Raw genomic sequence first — 13734 nt, forward strand, 5'->3', positions numbered from 1 at the left:
CTCAAGTCCCATTATATGCAATGGGGAATTATCGTCATCATTATCATCATCCTGGGCCCTTAGTATCCACTGAGGGTTGGTTCTAGGACTTTCTTTGGAGGCTGTTTTGAAAGAGAGGTTGGATGACCATCTGTTTTTGGGGTGCTTTGATAGAGAGTTCCTGCATGACAGAAAGGGGCTTGGACTGGATCATTCTTGGGGTCCCCTCCAGCTTCTATGGTTCTAAGAGGAAGGGATCCAAGGACTATTATTATTGTTGTCACTGTTAGAGTAACACTCCGGATGCCGGATCGGTACTCCTAGAACTTTCCATGAAAGCGGAATGGGATTTAGCCCCAAAGGAGAAAACCAGCTTCCTTTGAAACGGCTGGATTATACCTTGTCTGACTCTGGAGACCTGGGTTCGAATCCTGGCTCGGCCATGATGGGATCAGCCTTGGGCAAGTCACACTAAATCGAAAACAACTGGAAGGCACACGACAACAACAACAACAAATATAGATCTAGATATACAGACACACCCACGCACACAATTATATCTACATAGTTATATATATCATACACATACACATACATAATTATATAGTTTATATATATATATATATATATATATATGCATATATAATTATATTTTTATTTATTTATTATAATTATCTATCTATCTATCTATCTATCTATCTAATACTACAGTTATATATCCATATGTGTGTGTGTATATATATATATATGTACACACACATATATAATTTTATACATATATATATATGCACACATATACACACACATATATAAAATATACATACAATGTATATATGGTGTGTGTGTGTATATATATATAATATTGTATATAAGTATATACACACAAATATAATATTAGATCCACATTTATACATGCATCAGGGACGTAGCCAGGATTTTGGGAAGAGGGGGGTCCAGACTAAGTGCCACCATTATAATGGGGCTTGGGTGCGGTGGCGCGGCAGCACACACCATTCATTTTATCCAACGGAAGGGGGGGTCTGGACCCCAAGAACCCCCCCCCCCCTTGGCTACGTCCCTGCATGCATACATATATGCCTATCCATTTGATAAACCATAATAGAACCCCGGTCATAGCCATTCTTTTGCTAATTTTATATAGGTATGGACTGTAATAATTTGCCTTGTTCATTAATTGATGTAATTTTAGATAACTTGCACTTGTTGTAATGCTGATTTTATGTGTTGTACTCCTGCCTCGATCCATGGGCAGAGGTGGGAAATATAAAGATTTTATTTATTATTATTATCATCATATAAAATAGGGTTTTTTATAATTGTATATAATTTTATAATATTAAATTATATAATGATATAAATTTATATCATTATATAATTTAATATAATGTATAATCTTGAAGCCCTGCGTTCTCTGTCCTAGAGCCCTTGGAAACCTTCAGCAAAGGAGAGTCCGCCACTTTCCATTATTAAGTACCTTCATCCCTGATGGTTTCTTCACAATCAATGCAAAATAATAATAATAATAATAACCAGTGTGTTATTTTTTTTTAAGAAAAACAATCTTTTATTGATTCATTGGTTGAGCCTCAATCAGAACCGGGGGGCGGGGGGGCGGGGGGAGACAAAAAGAAAACCTTGCAATAAATCAATACAATCCAGAATGCCCCTCTGTGCCCCTTACCTCCTTCTTGCCATCTATTATGCTTGGCACAAGTTCACCAATAAAATCCCGAATCTGGCTTCTTTCACTCAGCAGAGCACCCATGAAGGTGTTTGTGTGTGTGTAAGAGAGAGAGAGAGAGAGAGAGATGTCAAAGAGGTGAGAAGCGTCTGTGGAGGAGTCAAATCCAAGTCTTGTAGAATCAGCTCAACTCCGGGCCAAAGAGGGGCAAACGGGACTCTGCAAATGTTTGGCACAATCCAGTTAAAATTTAAACTCCGTGAAAAGCCTCAATGGCTTTGATAGGATCTGGGTGCGTTTCACATTTCCCGCTTAGCGGCAACTCCCATGTCAGTGGGATACAGAATCCATTCCTGCTTTTCCTGAATTCACAGTTCTGAACCTATTTAGGAAACAAATCCAGCACCTCAGGCTTATATTAAAGCCTGGAGTGGAATGGCCTCCCCACTGGCAAGGGAGCCCCATTGAAATCCATGAGACCTGAAGCTGCTCCTCCTTTGGGTGCAGCACCCCTGGTTTGAAAGGGGTGCTTGCAAAGAAGCAAGAACTGGGACAGCTGGACAACTCTTGAGGAGAAGAGCTAGGAGAATCCTCCCCACAGCCTTGTTTTCCTTCTAAATCCCCACAAAGGCAGGGCGCAATTGTGAGGAAGCCCAAAGACTGGGAAACCCATGTCAACACAGTAGGCTATTCTTGGCCACAGAGGTTCAAACGCAGCTAGCCAAGCCACAGACTTGTCTCAGTCCCCTTTTAAAAAGCCGGCCCTTGTCCCCATACCTTGGTGGCAGAGAGTCCCACAAGTGAACCAGGCACTGAGTTGAAGGACTCCCTCCTCCTAAACACACAAAAGCCGGCCAGACCTCTCCCGAAACAGCCACCCTTCGGCTTCGCCAAGTGGAGACCTTGAAGGGTCCACAGAGAACGGCACCTTTTGTATTGGCCCCCCAAAAAGACTATGCCAAGACATTCTGGAAGAACCCCATCATGCAACTGGATTAAAGTAAAGCACATTTGACAGAGAGAGAGAGAGAGAGAGGTTATGAAAGAGTTTTATCCAGGCGTAGAATTTGACTTTCCTTGATGCAGAATTTAGAGGAGAAAAAGTTTGCATAGATTACAACTGGTACTTTGGACCCAAGAGACCTGAGAGAGAGTCCCAATGCAGCCCTGGGCTTCTAAAGGTGGCTTGAGGCATGGCAGACGCTCGGCCTCCCTTTCCCCCATCTGGGAAATGGGTTCAATGGCACATTTCTGGCACTGGCTCTTGGAGCCGCACTTCTGTCGCTTTCTTTTATGGTCGCACCAAAAACAGCAAAGCCACCAACAGACAGTGAAATGATGAGAAGTCTCTGGGTGACAACACAGCCGTGGGTTTTTGTTTCCCCCCATCAAAACCAGGCCAGCAAATGCAGGATGCCAGAAGCCTGATGCCATGAATGAATGTGCAGAATACAAACATGCACTTAAAATGTTGCATAGCATCTTCAGAAACATTTTTTTGGGGGGGTGGCAAGTTAGAGAGAGGAGCCCTAACTCTGGCGGATGGTTTTCCACTAGAGATTAGGGGGAAATATGAATAGATGAGACCAGATGAGGAAATCGGCAGAGAAGTTCACGGCGAGAGGGAAGGAGAACCTATAACCAGTAGTATTCATTTTTGCTGGGGGCTGATTTACACCAAAGGGACCCCAAGAAGGTTCCTAAGTCTCTCGGACCCCCAGACTCAGCTCTGAAACAAATGTGTTTTGCCCCCAGCCCCCAGTAAAAGGGTTAACTAACAATCTATACGAGCTGCTGTTTGCTTTTGTTAATGGTTTGGAGGTTTCTGCCTTTGGAACATGAAAAAGAATTTTTCATTTGAAATAAACCCAGAAATGGACTCCCCTGCCCTTGCATTGAGGGGCTTCCTTGGTGATCCTGCAAAGTCCTGGGGCAAAAGGACTAGACCCACCAAAGTTGCCCGTCCCTTTTTGGAGTAAGTCACACATGATGCCAGCCGTCACACCCACGCACTCCCTGCTCCAAAATCTTTGGCACCCAAGTTCTTTTTTATTAACCAGAAATGGTCAAGACCAAATGCTGCAAAAGCAGGATTCCTCTTCCCAAAGGAAGAGAAAGCTTCTGCCATCCCCTAATAAAAGTGTTAAGGTAAGGGAGGAATAGTTCACCCCAGTGGGCCGCATGCCGCTCTTGGACCCCATTCCCTCAAAGATCCCACTCAATGCCCAGAGGGATATTTTCCCCCAAAACATTTTCGGCACATGCGTAAAAATACACAAAAATACCCCCAGAACCCTGACCTAATCCCAAATACCTCCATTTCCCTCTGCAATCCTTCTGAAAAGGGGAGCAGGTCACTTTCGGTTGCCATTTTGAGAGAGGCTGAAGTGGGAAACAGAGGTATTTGTGCTTCCAGGCAGTGGGAGGATTGGCCCATGGTGCATCTGGGAGGGAAAAACGGCCTCCGGCCACCATGCAGTTTCCCCCCACCATGTATAGGTCTGGGTTTATTAGGTTATCTATTTGGAAGGAACTTTTTGGGGGAGGCCTATCTCTCTGTCTCCCCACCTTCTAGGTCACCCCTCCCCAAAGACAGCTTTGACCTAACCATGTGCCTCTCTGCCGGTGGTCTTCTAGGAGTAACTCTACATTGCCAGCAACGAAGGCAATGGCCACACCGATGGTGGTGCAGAAAAACCTGGCCTGGAAAGCAGCGGACGCATCCGAGGCAGGCTCTGGAAAGAAGGGGGTCTCCTCACTGTCCGGTCCCATAAGGCCAGTTGAAGCTGCTGCCGGAGAGGAGCATGTCCCGGATGAGGGTCTCAATGGGGGTCTTGCCCACCAGTCTCATGAAGAAGAGCTGCGAAATGAGGGAGGCAGGGACGGCCCGGAGAGCCGGGAGGCGGAGCAAAAGTCTGCCGAAACGCTGCGGCTGGGAAGGGTACTGTGCGCGGACGTACTCCGTCAGTGCTACTTGCGCCTTCTCCTGCAGGTTCTCCACATGGGCCGGATCCGAGAGGCCACAGGCATCTGCAGACAGCAAGGAAAGGGATTAGGTACACTCCAGCCTCAATCCTAGTTGGTTCGGGTCCAGGTTACCTACAAGATTGCCTTCTCCCATATAATCCATCCCATTAACTCAACCGGGCAGAACTAGACTGGCATTTTCCACCCAGAGGATATTTTTATCAGCCACCCCTAAACTGTGGAATGACCTGCTGGGAGAGATTCGGCAGCAAAACATGCTGTCTGCTTTTAAAACAGTACTGAAGACTTATCTATTCAAGCAGACCTACCAGTCAACCTATGACTTTAAACCGTTGTATGCGGATGTTGATTCCCACCTTGAGCCTTGGGGAGAGGTGAGTAAGAAATAAATGGTGAATTTTACAGCTTAGCAGAGACTCAAATCCAGATCCCTGTCCCTGAAATGCAAAAACCTCTTCTACTTGTTTCATGAGAAGGAAAGAAAAGTGGAGAGTTCTACCCCCGACCCTGCGAGGCAGCCTCAGAAATGCACCCACCTGGGGTGAAGAGCGCAATGGCTTTGAGACAGCTGTATTCCGCCGTGTCCACCTGCAACCGGTTGAGCTTCTCCACCTGGTCCTGGAAGATGCGAATCTGGTCCATGAAGGAGACAACGCGGTCAGCGGACATGGGGGCAGCATGGAACCCGGCAGCCGCCAAAAGCGGGGCCATGTGGAGAGGGAGCGCAGACTGGGCGGCATTGAGAACAAAGAGTTCGCTCCAGCTGAGACGCAGGAGGGCCACCTGGTCCGAGACGGGCAGTTCTGGGAAGAAGGGGATGTTGCGGGCCCACTCCACCGTGCTGAAAAGGAGCCGGGCGGCCAGCTCACAGATGTTATCGATGCCCATCACGCTGCCCTGCTGGGCATACTGGGAGCTGAAGCGGGCTGTTGGGTAGGGCTCTGCCCGCAGCAGCTGGGAAATCAGTTCCGAGACAGGCTGCCCGTTGTAGTACTCCCCGCTGGGCATGGTGTTGGGGCTGGCGCTCGAGTGGGCAGGAGGGATCCGGCCTCTCTGGACAGCTGGAGGAAAAGGTTGGCATGGGAAAACATGATGAGCAGCTGACATGTAAGGAGGAAAAAAAATAGGATCGCGGCAAAAAACAGAGGAGGAGAAGACAGAGAAGAGGGAGGCAAAGCGAAGTAGATGGAGAAGGAGAAGAGAGAGGCGACAAGGCAATGAAGAGGAGGAAGAAAAAGCGGAGAGGGAGGAAAAGAGAAGAGAAAATAGAGAAGGAGCTGTGGAGAAGGGCATGGATAAAGAGAAGAGATGAGGATAAGAAGAAGAGGAGGAGAAGGATGAGGAGAAAATGGAACTCAGTGGTTAGACAGAGGATGCTAAGCCAGGCAGGCCTTTGCTCCAAGGTAGCACTGGTTCTCAAAATACACACCTGGGTTTGGGTTTTGGGCTTTCTGGAGTAATTCTCCATGCAGACACTGACACACGCAATCCACACTGAAGCCTGAAACTGGCGGAGAAAATCTCCCCGTCTGCATACCCTCCAACCGTTCTTCCCACCTTCTCAGTTGCTGTCCCAGTTTCTCTCTCCTTCTCCCCTTGTCCTCAGCTTACTTCAAATGGCAAAAGTTGTTTGCACTGTTAGCAGGGGAGTGCGCAGGCAAAAGCAAACTGCTGCAGCTTCTCTTAGTGTGCCTGTTTTTCATAAATGGCAACTTTTGCCATTTTGACCACACTCTGATGTTGGCTGGCCACGCCAACTGGGAAACTGGTTTTCCCAGTTTTTATCCGGGGAAACGCTGGGAGGACATGCTTATTTAGTAAAAAGCTGCAGACCCAGGAGCCTCCTCCTCCTCCTGTTCCTCCTTGGCTTCCCTTTTGCCTGGTCTTGTTTTCCAGGTGCGACCTTTGCCTGCCTCAGGTGGCCTCCCAGGCCCCGGGGGCACTCCAACTCCAAACAAGCGGCACCTGTTCGACCGGTCCCTCGGCCGCCCGCCGGGTCCCTCTGGCAACTTGGGAGGCGAAGCAACACGTTCTGTAAAGGAAGGCTTGGCCTGAACTCTCTGGCCTCGGGACCTGTGTTTACACACCTGCCGATTCTATCGCTTTGGCCTCCTTCCTGGTCTCAGTCAGGCTTAAAGCTCAGCTTCCCCTGACCTGAAGGCACTTCCCTGCCCCACAGGATCATTCCCTTTCCCCACTATCTGGACTAGAGATGGTCTTGATCTATGACTGAGGAGGACTGACCAACTGCATGAGGGCCAAGGGCCAATTCCCCCTGGACCCTCCTGCAGGTCACCTATGCTCAAAGCCACCCAAAATACCTCCATTTTCCTCTGCGGTCCCTCTCAAAATGGCTCCCTGTATGTGGTCTTGGGCTCGAAAGACCCTTCTCTCCGTCCCACCATGGTCACAGGTACGGTTTGGTGGAGAGGTGAGAGAGGGTGCCATCACCCTCAGAGGCTCATCTGGGGAAGACAAAGGAGACAGAGTCTCTTGGCGGCGGCTCCCAGGCTGAGGAACTCCCTGCCACAGGAGACTCAGTTCGCCCCAGCTCTGTCCTCTTTTATTTCCCCCACAGGCAAAGACCTTCTTATTTAAACAGGCCAGCTTTTTAATTGGGGTCGGGTAAAAGGATAATGCACTGGGCATGCTGACTTATTTTTAAGATGTCATCCACACCTAATGTGTTTTTAATGGTGTTCGGATTGGATTGATTTGATGGTTTAATGCTTTTTTTTTAATCAACCAAATCCCCCATTTTGTACTGCATTGTTTTAACTATTTTAACAAGCTTCTGGAGGCCCCATAAAATGGAAGAAAGGCTGGGTATAAATCCTATTAATGCATTAATTAATCAACTGAACATCAACAATGGATACTAGCCCTGAAGAGTAATTCATAGCATTGGACTTCCAAAGCAGAATACAAACAGGTTTCTCACCTGGTTGACATAACAAAGAAATCCTATTCTTACCTGCCTGAAATACCTTCCTGCCATCTATGTGGGGGAACAAGGTGGACTCTATATAAAAGAATAAATTGGTACAAGGAATCGGACATCAGAAGCCGCAAACCATGGCCAGGATGTTTCATGAATGAATGCAGGTTGACACTGCTTTAACTGCCATGGCCCCATGCTATGGAATTCTGGGATTTGCAGTTGAGATATTTCGTCTTTTTTGAAGAGGTGCCACAATAAACTACAAATTCAACCACAGGATGAAGCCATGGCAGTTAAAGTGTCAAGCAGCATTCATTCATTCTGCAGCAGGCATAGTCTTCCCCAGGATTTGCTGCCTTGCAAAGAAAGTCTCCAAACAAAATGCTTAGGACTCAATGCAGAGCAGAGTCTTCTTTTCCCCATTAAAACATGCTACAATTGGGGCATATCAGCCATTAGTCCTGCTCTGAACAGACGCACAGACTTACCTTCTTTCCTCATTCCGACACGGAAACACTTCTTCAGGCGGCAATATTGGCATTGATTGCGATGGTGCTGGTCAATCTGACAGTCTCGATTCGACCTATAAAAGAGATTATTAAAAGAATCAATTTGAACGTATTGTATATCTTTAAGTTTGATACGGTTTAATTTCTGTGCCTTCAAGCTGTTTCCAACTTACAGCAACCCTATGGCGAACTTAGCATGTGGGTTTCTTTTTGAGGTTTCTTCAGAGGGGTTTCGTTGTTCCCTTCCTCCCTAAGGCTGAGAGAGTGTGACTAGTCCAAGATCACCCAGTGGGCTTCCACAGCTGAATGGGGATTTGAACCCCGGTCTCCCAGTCTCCTAGCCATCACTCCATCCAATATCCCATGGTGGCTCTTTTTAGATTTTTTCAGAGGTTTGCCTTTCCCTTCTGAGGCTGAGAGTGTGTGACCTGTGCAAGGTCACCCAGGCATTCAAACTAGCTTCTTAGGATGCATCTATACTGTAGAATTACTGCAGTCTGACGCCACTTTAACTGCCATGGCTCCATTCCACAGAGTCCCAGGATTTGTAGTTTTGTGAGGCAGGGAAGGCCAAGGACCTTGTAAAACTACATATTTATAGGATGGGATTATAGCACTTAAAGTGGTGTCAAACTGCATTACTTCTACAGTGTACATGAACTCTTAGCCTGCTGACAGATTGCAGAATTAATGCACTTTAACTCTGCTTTAACTGCCATGGCTCCATCTTAGGAAACCCTGGGATTTGTAGCTGGTTGTGATACCAGAGCTCTCTGACAGAGAAGACTAAATATCACAGAAAACTGAAAACCCTTGGATTCCCTAACATGGAGGCAGTTAAAGCGGTGTCAAACTGCATTAATTCCGCAGTGAGGATGCAACCATAGCCTGGTACTCACTGCACCATAACGGCTCCTCCGTTTTTAAAATTAAATTCCTTCCGAAGTTCCCAAATCCACCTTGGAGGAATGTCTCTATGGGGCTAAACCCACCAAGTGTGGGTCTCCTGGGTGTCCCCCTTCTGACCAAAGGAGCCCCTTTTCTCTGAGGATGTCCCCCATTGCCTAGTTCTTCTTCTTGGATTCCCTTACTGTTCCTGCAGGAAGGGCATTGCTGGCATTTTTCTGCCTCTGGCTTTGCTAGTTCATGCTCTTGCATGACAAGAGAGAAGGATGACTCCTGACTCTCCCCAAGAAAGTGTGGGGCTGAGAGAGACCATGGAAACCCATCTCCGAAACCTCAGAGAGTGCAGACAATCCTCCGCCAGGATTCCTGGCTCCTTTCCTCTTGAATGTTGGCACCGGGGTGGGCACCTGTGTAGGGGCCAAGGGCAGATTCCTCCCCAGTACACACACTCACATTCACACTCACACACAAGCCAAGGTGGGATACCTCTCGTCGCTTCCTGCCACCATTTTGAGAAGGAAAGCAGAAGAAAATAGAGATATTTGGGGGCAGCGAGAGCCAAGATGGCACAGTAGTTTGAATGTTGGGGTACGACTTTGGAGATCGGGGTTCTGTTCAGTTTGGGACCCCAAGGCATCTTCCAACAGTTAAAACAAACACAGATTTTTTTTAAAAACTGAGCATACAAAAATTGAAAAGTAATTATTTAATTAGGCAAATACTGTAAATATAAAATTAATCTAGCCATTCACTATATTTGTTTTAACTGCTGTAAGGTACCTTGAGTTGCAAACTGAGAAAAATGCAGGATGATGATGATAACAATAATAATAACAATACATTAAATTATTAACAGTGAAAATAGAAATCATTTGAAAATGTCAGATGAAAATTCAGCACACTATACATTAAAACCAATGTTCAAAGGCCCACCGAAACAAGAGACGCAGTAAAATAGCAAGGAGGGCTCCCATCTAACCTCTCTAGGAAGGGGATTCCAGATCCTGGGAGCAGCCACCAAGAAGGCCCTGTCTCCCGCGCTCCCACCAAATGTCAATGAGGGGATGGAGCGACCGAGAAAGCCAACCCAAATGATGCCAAACCAAGGGCAGTTTCCTACAGGAGAATACGGCCCTTCAAACAACGGGAATACGATGCTCACTCCCATCGTAGTGAAATGCAAACTCTGCACAGAGGCGGGAAAGCGGGGACGCGACTGGCGTGTTGCGGTGGTCCTAATTATGTCATTACGGCGGCCAATTACTGCAAAATGCCCAGCCTCCAAGCGGAATCCATTTTTAAATAGTCAAATCAGTCCGGGGACTTTGGGGACTCTCCGATTCTTAATGCGTCGGACTCCAACTGCGCCAGAGAAAGGCATGAAAGGAGCCCTTGTGGAGAACACAAAGCAACAACCCCCTTTTTTTTGGAAGCGGGGAGCGATTCTGGGTTCAATTACTCCAACGACAAAGAGCGAAGGCCGCCCCGCACAGAATATGGCAAACCCACCCACCGCAAGGAGAAGAAAGGAACGTCCAAAAGTCCCAATTCCTTTGGGAAAACATTGCGTCCCAGAGAAAAGAAGCCACCCACAACACAACTTGGATTGTTCACAACTGTTGTTGGTTGGCTGTGTGTTGGAATTAAGAGCATTGAAAGCACAGGAGAGAAAGGAAGAGAAGGTGGCATCTGCTAAATTAAGAGGAAGAGAAGAATGAACTTCAGATCTTTAGAGTTCAAGGTAAAGAAGATCTTTTTTCAGGCAGAGTTTGGAAAAGTTACTTTTCTGCAGACTATTCTGCGTGGAATTCCCACAGAATAGATTTTTAAAAAAGAAAACTTCCAAGTTCTGGTTTTAATCAGCAGAAACAGTGTTCAACCTTTGGTTCTATGCGTATAATAAAGGAATAAAGAAAAGGTAGGTAGATAGACAGACTGATAGATAGATAGCACACATAGAGAAACAGATAGGTAAGTAGATGGAGATTAGGTGGATGGATGTATGGGCTGAGATAGATACAGGTAAATTGATAGAACGCATACACACAACATGTATGTACCTAACGCAAGAATACACACACACACGCAACCAAGCTCCTGGAAGTCTGGAGACAGAGTCCAATAACCCGCAAGGCCTGGCTTCAGAAAAGGAAGAGAGTGGCCTTTCCACCCAGCTCCCTTTGCAAACCCTCCAAATTCTCTTTGCCGTTTCTCCTGCAGAGCTGCAGGGAGATATTTTTCCCAAAAAGAAACCCCTGCCTTTGAGTGAAAATCCCCGCCTTGTTGAGAAATTCCCCAGGGGTCCCGAGGGAAGCCAAATCTGACACCTTCCTCCCCTCCCTTGGCCCCGCCCCGCCCCGCAGGGCTGTGCAACTCTGGCACCGGCACCGGATCCGATTCAGCATCAAAGTGAGCAATGCATGACTTTGGTATACACTTCTATTACTGCTCCTGCACCCACCTGGATCCTCTCTGTGCATTTTCTGTTCTCGCCATCTTGACATTTGTATATCTGTCTCCTCTTCCCCGAATTCCCCTATAGCTCCAAGCGGTACCAATATGGACTACCTCGCAGGGAGGTCACACCATCCCTTGTGATACCCGTACACTCCTGGCCCTTTTTGCAAATAAGGCCTCCAGGAAAGCATTTCTTGGGAGCAAACAGCTCCCTGTCCATAAGATTATGTCAGGTCTCCATGGCCTTCAAAGAATTCCCAGAAATCTTTGCAACAACCCCCCTGTAAGGTAGGCTGGTGTTGTTGTTATCATGGCACCCTCTTCTTCCCGGATGGGGAGGACGATGCTGAGGGGTGAACCCGCTGCACATTTTACTCTGTACAAGTCACTGGCCTTTCTTGCCCCTAAAATAGATTCAGCACCTTGGAGAGCACCTTTTCAAGTTCAGACTGAAATCCAGAGCAGATTTAGATCTGGTTCCACCAGACGTTCCTATAAGAGGGCTGGGAAAGAGTGAAGGGATCCCCAGCAGATCTCAAAGCAATAGCCCCCCAAAGGGTCCCAAGTTCAATTCCTAGCATCCTTTCCTACACCTGCCTCCAAGTTCACTCACAAATAAAGCTTTCCCTCTGCCTCCTGACATCCTTAGTAGGCCAGGTTCAAGCTGCTCTCTCTCCAAAGACTCTGGACTACAGCGCCCATTCTGCCTACTCACCAGCCTTGCTGACCTGGGGGTGCTTTATGGGACTTGTTGTCCAAACTTTCTGGAGCTTTGTGGCCTGCTTGACGCTCCTCTCTAGTTATAGCCAGACAGCATGGGACAGAAAAAGAAAGGGAAAAGTCACACACGCTTTGCCCACGCCAGGAGGACTGGAGGCTTTGCTTTCCTATGGAATATCAGGGTTGCCCTGGATGCAATCCTGAGACTACTGCTTGGAAATTGACCTTTTCAAAGGCCTCTTGTCATTCCTTCAGAGTAGGCCATCCCCAGACTGCATCTGCACTGGGGAATGAATGCAGTTTGACACCGCTTTAATCTGCCATGGCTCCATCCCATGGGACCCTGGGATCTGCAATAGCTCTCTGACAGATGCAGGCACTATTTTCATCTCCAGGCAGTGAAGCCAAGGGGACCCCTCCTGAGCCGCCTCTTTTGGGGTGTCCATACAGCACCATAGGATCTGAGAAGGATGTGCCCCACAATCCTCCACCCAAACAGGAGAAAGGCCCCTGCTGCTCAGGGCTGCTCCTGTCCTCCTCTCAGAAAGCTCCAGCCAGGTCTGGAGCAAGTAAGCCAAGCTGCACACTGCCAAAAGGAAAGGCCCAAAGGGGCCAGAGCCTCCCCAGGCCTTTGGAACTAAACTGCAGACTCAGAAACCAGAACAGGGTTGACCCATATCATGCCTAGGAGTTAGGCCTCTGCACAGCTCAGCTCCAACTCTGGAAGCCACGGTGAATGCTGGGAAAGCCCCTGGAGGCCCTTGGGCAAGGAGTCCACTCTCTCAGCCTCAGGGCAAGGCCAGGGCAGGCCTCCTCTGGGCCCCTCCGTCCTAGAGACACCCACCAGGCCTGGGTCCCAAGGGGCCCCAGGGCAGAGAAGGGCCACGATCCCTCTTGCCCCCTCCCTGGGGAAGCTGGCCTGCTCACTCCGGAGCCCCACAGACCCAGGCAAAGCCATAGACAGAGAGAGAGGGAGGGGAATGGGCTTGGCTGCCCAGGGGGGCTCTGGGGCCCCCTTTCTCTCTGGGCCTGGAGGGGGAGCCCATCCCTGGCGAGAGGGTCTCCCGGTGAGTCGGACCTGCAGGTGTAGCTGAGGTTCCTGCGGATGCTCCTCTTGAAGAAGCTCTTGCAGCCCTCGCAGGTGAAGACGCCGTAGTGCTTCCCGCTGGACTTGTCTCCGCAGACGCCGCAGTCCACCTGCAGGGAGCCCCCCGAGGCCCCTCCGCAGCCCGGGACGCCCTTGCCTCCTCCTCCGCCTCCTCCGCCGCCGTCCTCCTCGTCGTCCTCCTCCTCCTCCTCGGGCCCCAAGGGCTCGGCCTCGCCCGGCGGAGAGGCCGAGTCTTCCTCCGGCAGCCGCGGCGGGAAGCGGCCCCTCTTCCCCAGGGAGCCGGCCGGGGAAGGCGCCTCCTGCTCGCCCTGCGGCTCCTGCGGCTGCTGCTGCTGCTGCTGGCCGTTGGGGTGCCCCCAGCCCCCGGAGACCATGGCCATCGCGGGGGAAGGGGGCCGGCAGGAGGAAGGAGGGAAGGCCCAGC

At 48.9% G+C, this 13734-nt stretch overlaps 1 protein-coding gene across 1 annotated transcript; it reads right to left on the reverse strand.

Annotated features, from left to right (window-relative positions):
• Positions 1-1556: 1556 nt before the first annotated feature.
• Positions 1557-13690, reverse strand: LOC149308249 (nuclear receptor subfamily 2 group F member 6-like). The gene is made up of 7 exons (XM_089536855.1): positions 13281-13690; positions 12198-12278; positions 8099-8193; positions 7644-7691; positions 6991-7134; positions 5206-5730; positions 1557-4711 (listed from the first exon to the last, which is right to left on the reverse strand). The coding sequence occupies exons 1-7, from the start codon at positions 13688-13690 to the stop codon at positions 4437-4439; spliced, it is 1578 nt and encodes a 525-aa protein (XP_089392981.1). The 3' UTR covers positions 1557-4436.
• Between the last annotated feature and the right edge of the window lie 44 nt (positions 13691-13734).

This window comes from Sceloporus occidentalis, unplaced genomic scaffold (assembly GCF_023333645.1).
Source record: "Sceloporus occidentalis isolate IW3139 unplaced genomic scaffold, rSceOcc1.0.p SCAF_8, whole genome shotgun sequence".
Taxonomy (NCBI): Eukaryota; Metazoa; Chordata; class Lepidosauria; order Squamata; family Phrynosomatidae; genus Sceloporus; species Sceloporus occidentalis.